Here is an 18620-nt window from a genome sequence, read left to right as displayed (position 1 = left end):
GTTCCACCATCTGGGAGCCAGGATGGATGTCTTCTGTGTTGTCTTTCACTTGAAGCATGGTGTTTCAAGCTAAGCTGTACTTGAGGTCCGCAGTACTCTAGGTATGGCTCGGGCTTTGACCATTGACATCATGTAGGGAGGGGCTGATCTATTTTTGACTTTGTAGGTGAGAATGAGTGTTTTAAATCTGCTGCAGCAGCTGCAGGAGACCAGTGAAGGGAACACAGCAGTGGAGTGACATAGATACACACTGTAATTACATGTTTACAGTACACACCATTGGCTTGCAGAGTTGAAGTGGTAGTGATGGTAGAGATGGTGTTTGTAGCAGTGAGAGTAGAGGAGTCCTTCATGTTCCTGGGAGTCTACATTTCAGTGTTGCTTTCTAGACGGAGCTGTTTTGGAGCTGTTTATGAGAGTGTTGAGTTCATGTTACCAGGATGACAGACACGTCCCCTCCCTCCAGCACATGGTATCTTCACCAGTGTAGGGACGTGTATATTTTCACAATTCTGTAAGACAGTCAGCCAAAATCTAATACTTGGACCAGCTCACCAGAAGACAGAGAATGAGACAGAATGATTAGACATGAATGTTGAAGCAGGTCGCTAGACCCAGTGATGTCCATGTATGTGTGTGGGAAAGGGGTATAGCGATAATGTCAGTCTGTGAATGTGTGTGTGTGTGTGTGTGTGTGTGTGTGTGTGTGTGTGTGTGTGTGTGTGTGTGTGTGTGTGTGTGCGTGTGTGTGTGTGTGTGTGCGTGTGTGTGTGTGTGTGTGTGTGTGTGTGTGTGTGTGTGTGTGCGTGTGTGTGCGTGTGTGTGTGTGCGTGTGTGTGTGCAGTGATGATGCAAAGAGAACGATGCAGTGATTTTGTGTGTGTAAAGAGACAGTATAATAGTAAGTCAGTAACTCACTCTAGTTTCTCCAGTTTACAGTGTGGATCCTCCAGTAGAGCAGAGAGCTGCTTCACTCCTGAGTCTCCTGGTTTATTGTACTTCAGATTCAGCTCTCTCAGGTGTGACGAGGGGTTTGAAATCAGAGCTGAAGCTATAGCAACACAGCCTTCATCTGTTATACTGCACCAAGTCAGCCTGTAGAGAGAAGGAGAAAAACCCCTCACATTTAAAAAGAGTAAGGGAGAGAGAAATACAGTAGCAATGTGTATGTGTGTATATACAAAGAGTGTTTGTATGTGAGAGGGAGAGGGAGAAAGACATACTGTGTGAGTGGAGGGGAAAGATGCAATGTATGTGTATGTCAGACAAATATACACTACAGATATATTTATATTTTAAACCAAAAGGATTGATGAAACTGCACATAAAACCTTTTATGAGCCCCCTCCTTTCAATCACAGCACTCATTTTCTTTTTCAGTGAATGTACATTCCTGAGGACTTCATTTCTTAAAGGGTTGCAAATTTGAGAGACATGCACTTTTCTAAGTAGTTATGTCCATGAAAAGTTTATTATACAGAGCAAGCACTGAGTACGTTACATCAAAGCACTTACAGAAAAAGTGTTATTTGAGTTTTATGTGAGACATAAGCAGCTTGCCACGTTCATCTTCTGCCACTAAGGAGCTGTAGATTTGGGTCTTTATGGATGTGTATAGAAAGCCTCTGTGTATGGAAGAGATCTGATGTGCACATTGTCTACAATTATTCATTTTTTATTTATATTTTTGAATACAGAAAGGAGAAATACAGTAAACAGCCAAAATGACTACACCTTGCTTTGAGCCAGGAAAAAACCCTGTGTGTGTGTGTGTGTGTGTGTGTGTGTGTGTGTGTGTGTGTGTGTGTGTGTGTGTGCATGCGTATGTGTGCGTATAAAGAGACAGAAAGTCAGCAACTCACTCTAGTTTCTCCAGTTTACAGTGTGGATCCTCCAGTAGAGCAGAGAGCTGCTTCACTCCTGAGTCTCCTAGATTATTCTGGTTCAGATTCAGCTCTCTCAGGTGTGATGAGGGGTTTGACCTCAGAGCTGAAGCCAGAGCAGCACAGCCTTCCTCTGGAATACTGCAGTTACACAGGCTGCAGAGAGAAGGAGAAAAGCTCCTTACACTTACAGCTCAGAACACTCATGCATGCTCGCTCTCTCTCTCTGTCTCGCTGTCTCTTTCTTTCTCTCTCTCTCTCTCTCTCTCTCTCTCTCTCTCTCTCTCTCTCCCATATATACACACATGCACATAAACATGAAAATGTTTTTCACACACATGAACTACCATGCTCACACAAATACACCCATGAACACACAAATATACACACCAAAATGTCTGCAACAAATGTCCATATTGCCCCACCCCCCCCAAAACCCCCGACACACACACAGAACAATTAAGCTGTAAAACTGTTTGCTAAATATCGCGACCTCATGTAACTTATTGGGTGGTTCTGAGACATAGAGAGCAAGAAAGATACAGTAAAAATGTTGGCGTGTGTGTGTGTGTGCGTGTGTGTGTTTGTGCTTGTGTGCGCGTGTGCATGTGCGTGCGTGTGTGTGTGTGTGTGTGTGTGTTTATGAGCGTTTGTGTGTGTGTGTGAACGTTTGTGTGTGTGATGGACAGATATATATAGAGAAATACAGTAATAGTGTGTGTGTGAATGATAAATGGAGTGAGAGCAAAGTGTATGTGTGAGAGTAATATACAGTGTCAGTATGGGGTAGTGATACGAAATGTGAGAGGGAGTGAGAGAGAGGGATGTTTGTGAGAGAGTAAGATAGAGTGATGCATCTGGTGTGCATGTGACTATTTAACAAAAAAGAGTGGTAATGACAACATGGGTGAGAAAGGTACAGTGATACTCTGTGTGTGTGTGTGTCTGTGTGTCTGTGTGTGTGTGTGTGTGTGTGTGTGTGTGTATAAAGAGACAGTAAGTCTGTAACTCACTCTAGTTTCTCCAGTTTACAGTGTGGATCCTCCAGTAGAGCAGAGAGCTGCTTCACTCCTGAGTCTCCTGGTTTATTGTAGTTCAGATTCAGTTCTCTCAGGTGTGATGAGGGGTTTGACCTCAGAGCTGAAGCCAGAGCAGCACAACCTTCATCTGTAATACCACACCAAGACAGCCTGCAGAGAGTAGGAGAAAACAGTTCAACACAGTTCAACACACACACACACACGGTCTCTCACACATAGGCACACACAACTGCAAAGACACGACTGTGAAGTTATTGCTCCAGATTAACTTTATCACTGGTCTCACAGTGAATCAGTGTGTGTATGTGTGTCTATTTATGTGTATGTGCAGAGCTCCAGACTAACCTTTCCACTGGATGCACTGGTGCGACCAACTTTCTCAGTGGGTTGCACCAGTACATGATTTGGTTGCACCTTTTTTTTGGTACAAGTATTAATCCTGGCGTGCTCGTCTTTATTTGCATACCCTCATTCTGCATTGTAATTGACATTAACCAGCACTTTATATGTTACAGTAATCATTTGGTGACAAAGGCTACTCATAAGCTGAATGTTCTTATTTATTTGTTTAAAATGTGCTGCTCTTATTGGTGTTAAAACTTCACTCTGTACTGGCAAAGAAGTGGCTTGACGTTATAGTTACAACTGACAAGCATTTGGGTTATTGTCAAGAATTCTGAATATCATCCTTACTTTCAGCATTGCATGCAGCTTTGGTTACGACTATATAACAATAACACATCTGAACAAGCCTTTTCACAAACAATGTCAATGTTCTTTGTGTGATCCTTAAATAACTAACTGCTAGCTAGAGCCTGTGAAAATTCACCACATATTAATCTTAGTATGGAGCAGCATTAAGAACTGTTAGACATTTGATAAATATAACACTGTGATGATACTAATGGTGACCAAGTGTATATTAGTGCCTTCCAGTAAAAACATTTAGTGAACTAGTGAGATGCGGCAGTTTGCTAACGGTACAGATCTGCTGCTTTCACTTTTTAAGCAATGTCCCACCCCCGCAGCTGAAATGTAGATTTTGATTGGTTCTGCTACCGAGACTGTCTGTCTGTCTGTTCATGTCTTTAAGTCAGTGCTCCAATCAGTTCGGGAGATTTTTATGGCGGTCTTGTCCGACCTGCACCTGTCCTCTCCCTGCAGCTGCACCTTCATCATCAATTGCACCCTCATCATCAGCTGGGTCTGAGTCTCACTGGTTCTCCCTCTCCTCTAGTCTTGTGCTAGCTCGCTCTCTCCACATTTTTAAAAATAATTACCAGCTATAGACCACCTTATATTGGTAATGCAGTAACTATTATGATAACTGGTTTGTTTTGTGTGTTTCATCATCAGTGCACTGTGCACATGTCTGTAACTGTTGAAAGTGCAGGCAGGGAGACAGACTGAGACAGTGAGGGTACTACTTTCACTCAGACTGGCTAACCTGGTGCTCGTGATAGAGGAGCACCTCAACAGCCTAATTAATGATCACCATACACTCCCACTTAGAGAAAATGGCTGTGTATCTCTCCAACACACACACTCACACACACACACACACACACTCACACACACACACACACACACACACACACACACACACACATACACAAACATGCAAACAATGCTACAAAAACACATACATGCAATAACTCTAACGCAAATGCATAAATCTTTGGTCTATTGCACAACAGTCATACAGATACATTCATACAAAAGAGAAATGATGATATATCAGAACACTGCTCAAACATTCATACACACACACGCACATACACATACTACCAAATGCGCACAAATGCAAATACACACACGAACAGACACACAAGTGCAGACACAATATGACTAAAATAAAAAAGCACACGCATGTATGCATTTTACCACATAGACACACAAACAGAAATACTTAAACACACATACAATTTCTCTCTCCCAAACCCACACACGCACAACCACACACACATCAACATGCCCATGAATATATAATGTTACAGTGTGGGTGCCTGTGTGTGTGTCTGTGTATCTGTGTGTGTGTGTGTGTGTGTGTGTGTGTGTGTGTGTGTTTTGAACTGTGAGAAGAGTTTTTTATTGTGTGTAAAGAAACAGTAAGTCAGTAACTCACTGTATTTTCTCCAGTTTACAGTATGGCTCCTCCAGTAGAGCAGAGAGCTGCATCACTCCTGAGTCTCCTGGTTTATTGTAGTTCAGATTCAGCTCTCTCAGATGTGATAAGGGGTTTGACCTCAGGGCTGAAGCCAGAGCAGCACAGCCTTCATGTGTAATACTACACCAAGTCAGCCTGTAGAGAGAAGGAGAAAAACCCACAATTAAAAAGAGTGAGGGAGAGAGAAATAAAGTAGCAATGTATATGTGTATATGTGTAGGACTGTTTGTATGTGTGAGGGAGAGTGAGAAATATCTACTCTGAGTGGAGAGGGAAAGATACAATGTGTGTGTGTGTGTGTGTGTGTGTGTGTGTGTGTGTGTGTGTGTGTATGTGTGAGAGAGAGACAGAGACAGAAAAGGTCAAAATGACTGTTGTGTTAGTAATAGAGAGAAAGGTAATATTTTGTGACAGAAATAAAGATACAGTGATGCATCTGAGGTGTGTGTGTAATAGAGAGACATGCAGTGGTAATCACAACATGTGTGGGAGTGTGAGCAATACAGTGAATGTTTATGAGAGGGAGAGAGCATGTGTGTGTTTGTCCACACAGGTAGGTGTGTGCGTGTGTGTTAGAGAGAGGTACACTGAGAATGAATATGCACACTGATGTGCGTGTGTGCCCATGTATATAAAAAGACAGTAAGTAAGTAACTCACTCTAGTTTCTCCAGTTTACAGTGTGGATCCTCCAGTAGAGCAGAGAGCTGCTTCACTCCTGAGTCTCCTGGTTCATTGTGGTTCAGATTCAGCTCTCTCAGGTGTGATGAGGGGTTTGACCTCAGAGCTGAAGCCAGAGCAGCACAACCTTCCTCTGTAATTTTGCAGTTAGACAGCCTGCACATAGAATGAGAAACTCCTCACACATACAGTTGCTTGACTTGTTCGCATGCATGTATGCATCCATACAAAGTTTGCACTCTGGTGCATACAACTGCAAAGATACACACAGTTCAGTTTGCCTCTCTCCCTCAAACTCACATAACACAAGATAACTTGTACACAAAGATCTTTACAATCTTCATCACACAAACTCACAAGAATAAGAGGATATCAGATCATCACAGTCATATTTGTGTTTTACAGACATATGACATATGCACAACACAAACAGAAACGTAGGATTAAGAAGAAGAATCTCACAGTGGGTGGGCAATCAAGTATGTGTATTAGAAGCAATGCACACACACACACACACACACACACACACACACACACACACACACACACACACACACACACACACACACACACACACACAGCTATAGCTCTCTGTATAAACATTAATATGAAGCACAAAACACATGTTCATTGTATGTGGGAAAGAGAGAGTGTGTGAAGTCATAACTAATACCCAAATTAATACCCATTAAACTTGTCTCTCCACTCACAGTTCAGGTTGGTGAGACATCATCTCTGTTCTTAGGCACTTGCTATGATATACATCAAAGAAACACTACTGCACATAGTGCTTGTCATCTACTCACAGAATATATCCTAGCCAGTAGTGTAGGATAGAGTTCGAGATACCATTGAACTAGAATACTTCTGAAATACAGGAATCCATGGAAAGATTTAAAGAGCAGAGAAGGAAAGTGGGGTGAAACACCACTTTCGAGACAACTGAGATTAAATCAGCCTTCTGGACAGCAGATTGGCAATTCCAGAGCCCTCCTTCCACCATGGCCTGAGATTGTGACGAACGTTAGGAGTAAATGAGGTTGCTGGTGTTGTGGTGTCTATGATGATGACACTGTCTGGAAAGATGCTTACGTTTGTGGATGTATGTGAGGAAAGTTTGAGAAAGTGTGGAAAATGATGCTTGGATGAGTTTGAAAGGTCCGGTCTCCATGTCGGTGAGGAAATAGAAGGAAAGCAAAAAGCCTTCTACAGATGCTTTTAATGGCTACAGATATGTACTGTATCAAAGTCGTCTTAATTTAGTAGTTCAGTAACTCCTGTGTCCACCCCCCAATTCACACATATACCAAAACACATTACCTCCAATGACAGACGATATAAAATTTACACACACACACACACACACACACACACACACACACACACACACACACACACACACACACACACACACACACACACATACACACACACAAAAACCTAACTAATTTTGTGTAAAAATCAGACCTTCAGGAGGTAAGAAGGTTCAGAAGGTATTAGAGAAAACAGAAAACATCTTTAGTGAACATTATAAGTATGTAGTAAATTAGTTGTTTCAAGAACATCTGAAAACATTGTTCCTGGGATCTTCTTTATTCCGTATTCTTAAGGCTTATAGAGGTGACAAATACTAACCTCCATATACTGCCTCACTTATCTCTTACTGCCCAAACCCTCTCACCCTCTACCTGCCCCCTTCTGGGATGATTGAGAGGGGCGGAGGAGGGGGAACATTATTTATTATTTTATACTTGAACAGCATTTCACATACATCTTCACCCCAAATATATCCACACACAGTTGGGTCTCTGGCTTTACCCTGCCCTCTCTCTTAAAGCACACACTGACATATTCTTGGCTGGTACACAGAGTGGACAAACTCCCCACAGTCTGTCTCTCCACAGTTCCCTTCACCTGCTCTAGTCCTGCTCTAGTCCTGCTGGGCCTCTCAGGCAGGACCCAGCTGAAGAGCACCACCTGAGCCTGAGAGAGCAGCGTTTGTGGGTGCAGCCAGGAGCTCATACTAATAGAGGAAGAGAAGCTCCTCCTTGAACAAAAGGTTGAGTCAAAAAGAGACAGGCTTCAACAGCGAGAAAAGCACCATGAAGAAAAAAATGAAAATGAAAAAACTGATTTACTGGCCAAACAAGTTGCTCTTTTTTTTACTGGAGAGTTCCAGTAATATGCCCACTGAACAAGTTGGGTGTAACAGAATACCTTAAGCTCATATTAATAGAAAGAGAGTTTTAAAGTGCTTCATTATAAGTTTATATAATTTCTACATTAGTTTCAAAAGACTCCAGGAAATAATCAGAAATAAACAAGTCACTACACAATGGAAATAATGTATTATAACACCATCACTTTTGAGAAACTCATCCCACTGCAAGACTGCTGCCACAAACACCTATCTGTACAGGCTACATTAGTTACAAGGGTTCAAGGAAACACTCACCAATTAATAAATGACCCTGTGTTGGAGTTAGGGATTTACATAGTTTTCTGATGTTTTTCAGAAACTCACCCCTAGTGCAGTAATGCATTTATGAATGAAAATACTCACATAGTTTTTCTGGATGCTGTGACCAATGGCAGCAGTCTCAGTAGACTTTCCTCTGATGGGTCATATTTGCTCAGGTCAAACTCATCCAGCTTCTCTTCTGAATTCAACAACACAAACACCAGAGCTGACCACTGAGCAGGAGAGAGCCTGGCTCCACTGAAACAATGGTCACCGCCTCTGCTCAGGAGTGTTTGGACTTCCTGCACTATAGAATTATCCTTCAGTTCATTCAGACAATGGAACAAATTAATGGATTTCTCTGGAGACGGATTCTTCCTGATCTTCTCCTTGATGTAGTTGACTGTTTCCTCTTTGTTGTCAGAGCTGCTTCCTGTCTGTGTCAGTAGACCTCGTAAGAGAGTCTGATTGGACTCCAGTGAGAGACCCAGAAGGAAGCGGAGGAAAAGGTCCAGGTGTCCATTCTCACTCTGTAAGGTCTTGTCCACTGCATTCATAAGGAAGTCAGACATGGTTGATCTTTTGAAGTCATTTAAGACTTTAGTAGTTTGCTGTTCCAGCACATTTTTGTTGTTGGATATGAAGGAGAGAAATGCATATAAAGCAGCCATAAACTCCTGAATGCTCAGATGCACAAAGCTGAACACCTTCCCCAGGTGCAGTCCAGACTCCTCTCTGAAGATTTGGGTACGCACTCCTGAGTACACAGACACTTCTTTCACATCAATACTACAAGCTCTCAGGTCTTCCTCATAGAAGATCAGGTTACCTTTTTCCAGTTGTTGAAAAGCCAGTTTTCCCAGTGCCAGAACACTCTTTTTACTCCGTTGAGGATCAGTCTCAGTTTTGCCATAGTATTTTCTGTCCTTGTGTTTGATCTGAAAGATCAGGAAGCATGTGAACATTTGAGTCAGAGTCTTGGGGATCTCTTCACTCTCTGCTTCACCCAACATTCTCTCTAGAACTGTGGCTGCAATCCAACAGAAGACTGGGACATGGCACATGATGTAGAGGCTTGTTGATGACTTCATGTGTGAGATGATTTTATTGGCCAGGCTCTGATCTCTGATTCTCTTCCTGAAGTACTCCTCTTTCTTAGGGTCACTGAACCCTCGTACCTCTGTTACCTGGTCAACACAGTCAGGAGGGATCTGATTGGCTGCTGCTGGCCGAGAGGTTATCCAGAGGAGAGCAGAAGAAAGCAGATTCCCCTTGATGAGGTTTGTGAGCAGCACATCCACTGAGGTCGACTCTGTTACATCACACAAGTACCCATTGTTCTGGAAATCTAGAGGAAGTCGACACTCATCCAGACCATCAAAGATGAAAATGACTTTATAGGCATCACAGTCTATGAACTCTAATTGTTTTGTTTCTGGAAAAAAGTGGTGAAGCAGATCCATGAGACTGAACTTTTTCCCCCTCATCAAATTCAGTTCCCTAAAAGGAAGTGGAAATATGAAGACGACATCCTGATTTGCTCTTCCTTCAGCCCAGTCCAGAATGAACCTTTGCACCCAGACAGTTTTCCCAATTCCAGCAATTCCTTTAGTCAGCACTCTTCTGATGGGTTTGTCTTTAAAGAGTTCATTGCATTTGATGGGTTTCTCCTGTGTTGCTGGTCTCCTGGATGCTGTCTCAATCTGTCTCACCTCATGTTCATTATTGACCTCTCCACTCCCTCCCTCTGTGATGTAGAGCTCTGTGTAGATCTCATTCAGAAGAGCTGAGCTTCCATGATGTGACATTCCTTCATTAATTCTTTTACATTTTTCTATCATTTTGTTTTTGAACTTTTGCTGTTGTACAGAAACCAACTCTAGTAAACAGAAGAATGATGACAGTTATTTTATGGTGTTAAAATCAATGTTTCAGGTTTTTAGAACACATTTTACGCACACTTTTTTAGAAACACAGAGGACAAAATTTAGTTGCAATGATACCATCATATTTAAAGTGTTTGGACAAGTGTTCATCCTCTAAAACTAAAGGTGCCATGACCCAGAGATCTTACTGGTATGTAGTGTGTTAGCGAGGTCTGTCTGGTTCATGTTCCTCAGGACGTGCAGTGTGATCTTCAGCACTCCCTCTCTGACACTGCTCTGATCCTCCTCATCCTCCTCCTCTCTCTCAGAGCATGCTGGGTAATCTGGACTCAGTAGCTTCTTAAACCTCTCCAGCTCCTTCTTCACCAGAAAGATGACTTTGTGCTCTAGATCCTGATTAGGCAACAGCAACAATGTTAAACAGGCAATGTTACAGAAAGAGATGCTTTCATTATATGATGGAAAACACAGCCATTGTCCTCTTGTGCATACAAACATACATACATACATACACACATACACACATACATACATACAAACATACAAACATACATACACACATACATACATACATACATACATACATACACACATACATACACACACACATACATACATACATACACACATACATACACACATACATACATACATACATACATACATACATACACACATACATACACACATACACACATACATATATACATACATACACACATACACATACATACATACATACACACATACATACATACATACATACACACATACATACATACATACATACATACATACATACATACATACATACATACATGCATACATACACACATACATACATACATACATACACACATACATACATACATACATACACACATACATACATACATACATACATACATACATACATACATACAAACATACACACACACACATACATACACATATACAAACATACATACAAACATACATACATACATACATACATACATACACACACAGACCTTGAATGTGGACTCCACATTGTTCCTGCAGGTGAATACAGAGGAAGATGTAGCACATTCACACCTGCACAACACATACCATCAAATACACTATACACTACATTTTACACTTATTCAACAAACACTTTCATTTCTTCATTTCATCCTATATAATTTGTAGATTTCAAGAAACAAAATACAAGCAGATTCAGTTCCTCCTAATGCTCGATGAACTGATTTAATCAGCTAATTCAGAGACCTGCAGCACTGCACAGTTTAGTGTTTTCCATCTCCAACACACCTAATGTAGCTCATGAAGAGCTTCATAATGAGCTGAGTGAGTTTGATCAGATGGAACTGGGATTGAGGAACATTTTCCTAAAATAGGAGACCATCCTTACATTCCCTACATCATCCTTACCTGAGCTCAGCAGAACCTTCTGCTTTTCTGAAATTGTTCGGAACATCCATTGAATGGTCACTCTTCATGGAAACACAGCTGGATTCAGGTGAGTCTGATCTCTTACCCTGAATCAGACTAACAAACACAAACCATACTTATATCAATAAATGCTAAAAACAATGTGTACACTATATGTTTATACTATACTATACTATCCACACACACACACACACACACACACGCACTTGTTAATTGGTTTTGCTTTCACTTTTTGTTTTACTTTTATTAAAATTCCTGTTTTCCCCACTTATGACTTGCTTGTGTCTCAAAACATATCACAGAATCCTTTTGTTAAATATATTTAAATAGTAATTTATAATCATTTTATTTGGAGTTAAGAAATGAAGCTCAAAACAATAATGTTATTATAGTAATTGTCATAGTTAATTTAGAAATGGCTCTTCAAGCTTACTAGTTAGAAAAAAGGGAGGAGCATCTTTTCACCTCTTTAATTTCTGAATAACATTCTCTACATCGTCCTTACCTGATCTCATTAGAGGATTTGGCTGGAACTTCCATCGACTGGCTGCTCTTCATGGACACAAAGCTGGATTCAGGTGAGTGTGGTCTCTTACCTTGAATGAAACTAACACACAGCCAATAACCTTTTTTGATAAGGTCATCTGATAAGACTGTCATGCATGTGCTGATTTCTGCTAAATTCTCCTAATTTCTACATTCTAAACATGAGTCATGTGTGTTTAAGGAGTAAAATCATCAAACTATACTGCACACCAATCATCTAGGAGCAGAGCTGGACTTTCCTGTCCAAGGACATCTCATCTGTCAGCTGGAATTAAACATCTTGAACTAATGCCCAGTTAACTGACCACAGAGTGACTCTAGTCACTGGTCACTTTCCACTGCTGTGCACCTGGGTATGTGTCTTGATAGCACTGGTGAATTTTAGAGCATTTATATGCTTTTACATACTATTCTCTTACTGTTCTTTCAGTCCCACAATTCTCTCACCTCTTGTGTTTCTTTGTGTGCTGTTCCCCTGATAGACTCATTTTGGAGATTATGTCTCCTTCTACAGGTTACAGGTGTAATCCTGCAAACACACACATTGATAAATAACATAGAACACATTCAATTACAATAAGGGTCACAGGCCACCTCAACATCAGAAAGACTGCAGGATAAATATTTGCTTCACTTCAAAACCATTGTTTCAGAATTTACTCTCTACATTTATAGGAGAGGAGTTTCAAATGAAAACTCTTCCAATAGATCCCATCAAATACATTTCTGTTTTAACAGGTAGTTCAGTGCTGTCTGTAAGTAATTGGTCAGAAACACAGTTTTTAGTGGTTTTTGCTCTGTACTCCAGCACACTGGATTTGACTTAAAATAATTAGATTAAAGTTCAGAATGGCATCTATAATATGAGAATATTTACACCTATACTGGATGAACCAGACATCACAGCCCTAATGTGCCCCATCTCACTGGAGCCGCATGTAGCTGCACATGAACATTGTATTTAAGTTTGACTCTGTCACGGAACGCTCCCCTCCTGTGAGTCACGTGGTTTGGCCCGCCACGTAAAGTGGGAGGATCTTTGTCCGTAATCACACCTTCACACACCTGCATTGTGTTAGTCTATGTGTATTTAAACCCGTGCCAATGTGTGCAGTGTGTTGGTCAATGTGAATGTAGCGTGTCATAACTATGTTTGATTCATATGGTGTTGTATTAGATGTCATTAGTGTTTAGTGTGCTTATGTTCATTGTTTGTGTTTACACAAGAGTGCCACTGTCAGCCTCTGTGTTGTACATGAATAAATGTTCGTCCATGTCGAGGAAGTCTGTGCGTCCTGCTCCACGCCTTTCGGTACTCAGGTCGCCACGTTACAAAATGACCAACCACCAGAGGATGCCAGCTCCCTCGGCAAAAAACGGACTTCCTAGCAGGAGGTGCGTAGGCACCCCTTGCACTGCTGCATGGATCCCAGGACATTGGGGAGAGGACTGCGACCACTGTCCGTGTCCTCTCCAGAAGCAGAGGGGAACACCCACAGGAATTTCTTCGGGGGGGGGGACCTGGGGCTGTTGCGCCTGGACCGAGGAGGACCGAGGGGCACCACACCGACCAGAAAGAGGGCGGTTGGGTGGAGCCATCGGGATCTCCGGAGGGCAGAGCTGAAGCCCGTGTAACTTCCCTTCAACGGACTTGCCAGGGAGACTGGGGGGGTCTGCCCAAAGCCCCGGTGGCAAACCACCTCTGGGATGCTCCTAGAGTGGCAGGCGAGAGGAGGACCATTGGGGAGGGTAGCACGTCTGGACGTGCACCCCCGCGTGTCCATTGAGGCCATGGCCATGTCTAGGCGCCTGCACGGATGGCGGGCGCCACGTCACAGCACCTTATGTTTGTGTGTGGCCGCTATTGTTTGTTTGTGTTTCCGCCTTTATGTCTATAGACGCAACGTCATTGAGAGCATACCGGACTACCCTAAGAGAGGCAGGGAAGCTGCCTTTCTCCCTCTCGTTGTGAGGTCTCGCTTGCTGGCGGCACCTGCCCGCCTGGTACTGATTGGGCGCCAGGCACGGCCGTGCTGTGTTCGTGTTTATGTGTACATGGCGCCCGGAGGTTCGCATTCATTTGACAGACGGACTCATGGGGTTTGGACCACCACATGAAGTGGGAGGATATTTTTGTGGCCACATCTACACACACCTGCACCTTGTCTTGTCTTTATGTATATAAACCCTTGTCATTGTGTGCAGTGTGTTGGTCATTGTTAATGTAGCAGGTTGAGATAAATGTTGGCGTCGTTATTGTAAATGTTCTTCTCGTCAGTGTTAATGTATTCGTGTTCTACGTTCGTGTTATATTTGAATGCTGTTATGTGTTATGTAAATTAAATGCTCGTCCATGTGGAGGAAGTCTGTGCATCCAGCTCCATGCCCACTGGCACTCGGGCCAGATCGTTACAGTATGTATGCCAGGTATGGAATAGTAGACTGTCCATAAGATTATTACCAATAGCAACAGTGATGGTCACAGATGGTCTAAAGAATGCAAAATGAAACTGACATAACACTGACATAACCATATGTAAGGAATCAAAGTATTCTTTAGGTTAGCCTTTATTGTGATAATCCCTATAGATTATCTATAGATGCACAAATTATTAAACAATCAGTGTAAACTTAAGTGATTCTCAAAAGGGTTAAGGTTAAATTTATAATTGGGTTTAGATTTTGGGTTTAAGTTATGGTTAGGGATTTGGTTAGATTGGGGTTGGATTTTGTTGTATTTCAATTAGATTTCAGTTGCATTCTGGTGAATGTTAATTAAGGATAGATTAATAATCTAGAAAGCATCTCCCAGGAACCATCATAATAAAGTGTTATTCTTCTTTTTGCTGATTGTATTCCCTCGGTAAGCTCTGTAACAGTCAAGCCCAGGCTAGGCCATCTTCGACCACTAGAGGAAGGCATAGAGCTACTTTTTTTTTTTTTTTTTTTTTTTAACCAGCTTTCGTTTTTTAAAGTTCTCTGTGCTGCTTTGTTGATGTGGTTGTAGCATACTGGCCTGGTTGCCCTGAGGGAGGTGGTTTGAGCCTCTCCAGGGGCACTTATAATGTTCTGTTTTTGTTTTTTTTTGTTTTTTTTATAAAAAGCCTTATCATATAACCAATTGCCACATATGGTGAATTCAGTAACACAAAATGTGTCCACAAATGTGAATTGATACCACATCTAAATCTGAACCAGAAAGGAAGCAAATGATTTTGCTGTATAAACATAACTTCACACCAAAGGTTAACAGCAGATATCAGTGTTAATATTACCATTCTATTCACATATGGCTTAGACACAAACCATCAAAGCAAAATAACATCTTATTTCTAAGTGTTCACTACGTGGTTCTAGTAAATAAGGCAGAAAGTGAAAGTACAGCAGAAGGACTAAGGAACTCTATTCTTGCTGTCTGTCTCCACTAACACCATCTATCAAAGTTTCAGTCCAAATTCTGATCATTCTGAATCTACAACACAGACACAGGTACTCACCGTTTTCCTCTGAAAATGTCCTCAAGATTTATGCGTCTCTCATAAAATGGTGATCGTGCTCAGTTTCTGTCATTCTGATCTGAACCTGTTTGCCCTGTTTAGTTTCTCATATGATTCTGTTGGAGGTGGAGACTTCAGACTCAAGCTTATCTACTGGCTGTCACGATTGGCCACCCTCCTAGCATTCCTTTCTCTGTGGGTTCCCTGTCTCATTTCTTTGTTTTGCATTACTTCCTTGTTGTGGTTTGATTCCTTAGTTTCGTTTTCTCCACCCCTCATAGGGTTTTCCTCACCTGTCATTACTTTCACACTGTTCTTCATTTCTAGCCCTGCTATGTTCAGTATTTAAGCCCTGTGTTTGCCATGTTTCAGTGCTGGTCATTGTTAATCCAAGCCTCCGTGTGTGTATACAAGCCCCTGTTTGCAATTCCTAATTGTTCGTGTTTACTAATCTCTTTGTTTTATCCAGCTTCCCTACTGTCATCGTGTGTTTTGTTTCCTTGTAGTTAATCATGGATTCCCCAACTCTAAGTGTGGGCTCTATGACCCTGGACTGTTCAAACAATTATGATTCTGGATTTGCCCCTAATAAAACTCGTTCTTCTTCACACATGTCCGCATCCTTTCCACTCCTTGTTACACTGGCTCACTGCCACTGATGAATTAGGCTGTGTTAACAAAAACACCCAGACAAGTACAGTCATGTACAACATACAGTCCACATATGACTTAAAAACAAACCACCCAAACAAAAGATTTACAGCCCTTACGAAGTGGTACTAGTAAACCTGCAAACAGACACACTGATAAATAGTGTAGAACACATTCAATTACAATAAGGGTTCATATCAGAAAGACTCAAGAGAGTAAGATGAACACTTCAAAACCATTGTTTTAGAATTTACCCTCTACATTTAAAAGAAAAACTTCAATTGAAAACAACAGATCTCCTCAAGCACATTCCTCTTTTAACAGGTAGTTCAGTGGCGTCTGTAAGTAATTGCACAGAAACAGTTTTTAGTGGTTTTTGCTCTGTACTCCAGCACACTGGATTTGATATAAATAAAACAAATATGAAATTACATAACAGAATGCAATTATAATCTCAGGGTTTTACATCTGTACTGGATGAACCAGATAGGAATCACAGCCCTTTTACACAATCTCCCCCGCGGTGGCTTGGGGCTTAGCATGTTTACCTCTCAGTGCTAGGGTCTTGGGTTTGAGTGCCTATCTGGTTGGAGTTTCTATGTTCTCCCTGTATCTGTGTGGGTTTCCTCCCACAATCCAAAAACATGGAGGTTAGGCTGATAGGATATTCTAAATTGTCCTGTATAAATGTGACCTGTGCATGCATGTCCAGTGGTGGTTTTTGCTCTGTCCTGGTCTTAACCTCCTCCCTTCCTCTGCACTCAATGCAGTCCCCCAAGGGGCTTTGGTTTCTGATAGAGAGTATACGGTGTGCAAATTGGCAGCTGCATCTCATTGGTGTGTGAGTGTTTGTAAAAGCTGATCTGTAAAGCTGATCTATCTGTAAAGTGTCTAAAGTGTTTTGAGTCTGAGAAAGATGCTATGTAAATAATAATAATAGTGAATGATTATTGCAAAGAAAAATTATTTCTTATGTTCAGTTCCTCCTATTTACAGAACCTCCACAATTACTCCACAAAATCTAGTGGTTCACTCGCAATAATGAGTCAGACTTTGAATTACATGCAGAAATAACTTACAACTGCTGGCCCGAGAACAGCATTGCTTTTTTCATAAAGAGGTAAATAATTATTTGGGCAGAACATGCAAGTCCAGATCAGAAGCCACTCTGCAATGCAGTACACCTGAAACAGCAATTTTGTGAACTTTGTGTATTTAACCACAAGGTGGTTTCTACTTTCTATACAACGTCTCCTTGCACCGAAGGGGTGAGACTGTTCCTAATATTAAAAACTAATACTGCAAACATTGACATCAGAGGACAAGAGAGTAACATTTCACAGATGTGTGAAAGTACATAGTAACAAGACAAAGATGAACAAAACTGCCATCTCTACTGGAGTGAGAACGACAGAACTAACAGAACCCCCACACTTATGTTGTGGAATCTGTTGACAGTAGAGGTGGAGGAGGGGTGTAGAGAGTGTCATAAACTGCTTTCTCTCAGTTATGCAAGAGGTGAACCAATCCAGGTGAGAGTCATCTGTGCCCTGTTCACAGAGCCATGACAGGAGGATGGAGTGACATACCATGCATAAAACAGCACTTAGACCAAGTAGAATGACAGTACTAAATATACCCTTATCTGCAGACCGGAGAATGCCAGTAACTAGGAAATCCTCTGTACCATGGAAAGGACAGAATCTGGATTGGAATGTTTTGGGAGAAATAGTCTGAAAGTGAATAACACCAAGAGAGAAATAGTGGAAAAATTTGTGCCACAAATTCCAGGTAGAGAGTCCTGCCAGTGGAGAGAAAGATATACTTTTAAGTGAAAAAGTCAAAAAGCTGCAGTGAAGTCGAAGAGGAAGAAAAACATTTAGTGAACCAGCGTGAGTAGAAAGTAGGAGGTATTTTGTATTTGCTGTGTTACAGAGAGACTTCAAGCAGTACTGAGCGTGTCTCCACAGAGCTGGCTGACTGAAGGAGTCTCAGCCACTCTAAGCTGTGAAGTCAGAGACTCCTCTCCAGGATGGACATTCAGTTGCTACAGAGTTGTTCTCTCCAAAGAAGAAATATCTTCAATATTAGACTGCTTCAGAGCACTGCCTGATTAGGATCTGATATCTGATAATCTAACATATGATCTATCAAGTAATCTGTCAGTCTAGCAGCAGATATTCAGGAGAGGTGAGTTAAGACAATTATAATAACACATCTTAAATGTATTTTCTGTTTGTAAGGTGAGTCTCCTCCAGCCTCTCTGATCATCAGTCCCAGCAGAACTCAACACTGTAGTGGTGACTCTCTCTCACTGAGCTGTGAGGGACAGAGTGACTCTGCTGGATGGAGACTGAGACGATACACACACAGTTGGG

At 41.6% G+C, this 18620-nt stretch overlaps 1 protein-coding gene across 1 annotated transcript in view; it reads right to left on the bottom strand.

The window, feature by feature from the left end:
• Positions 1–18620, bottom strand: part of LOC113590177 (NACHT, LRR and PYD domains-containing protein 12-like) — a 65169-nt gene that overhangs the window by 10522 nt on the left and 36027 nt on the right. Inside the window, 4 exon segments of the mRNA XM_035521725.1 lie at positions 919–1095; positions 1863–2039; positions 2897–3073; positions 5750–5926. Coding sequence (XP_035377618.1) covers positions 919–1095; positions 1863–2039; positions 2897–3073; positions 5750–5926 — 708 coding nt within the window.

This window comes from Electrophorus electricus, chromosome 22 (genome assembly GCF_013358815.1).
Source record: "Electrophorus electricus isolate fEleEle1 chromosome 22, fEleEle1.pri, whole genome shotgun sequence".
Classification (NCBI taxonomy): domain Eukaryota; kingdom Metazoa; phylum Chordata; class Actinopteri; order Gymnotiformes; family Gymnotidae; genus Electrophorus; species Electrophorus electricus.
Note: the sequence above shows the minus strand (reverse complement) of the source record. Positions and strands in the feature narration are given on the sequence as shown.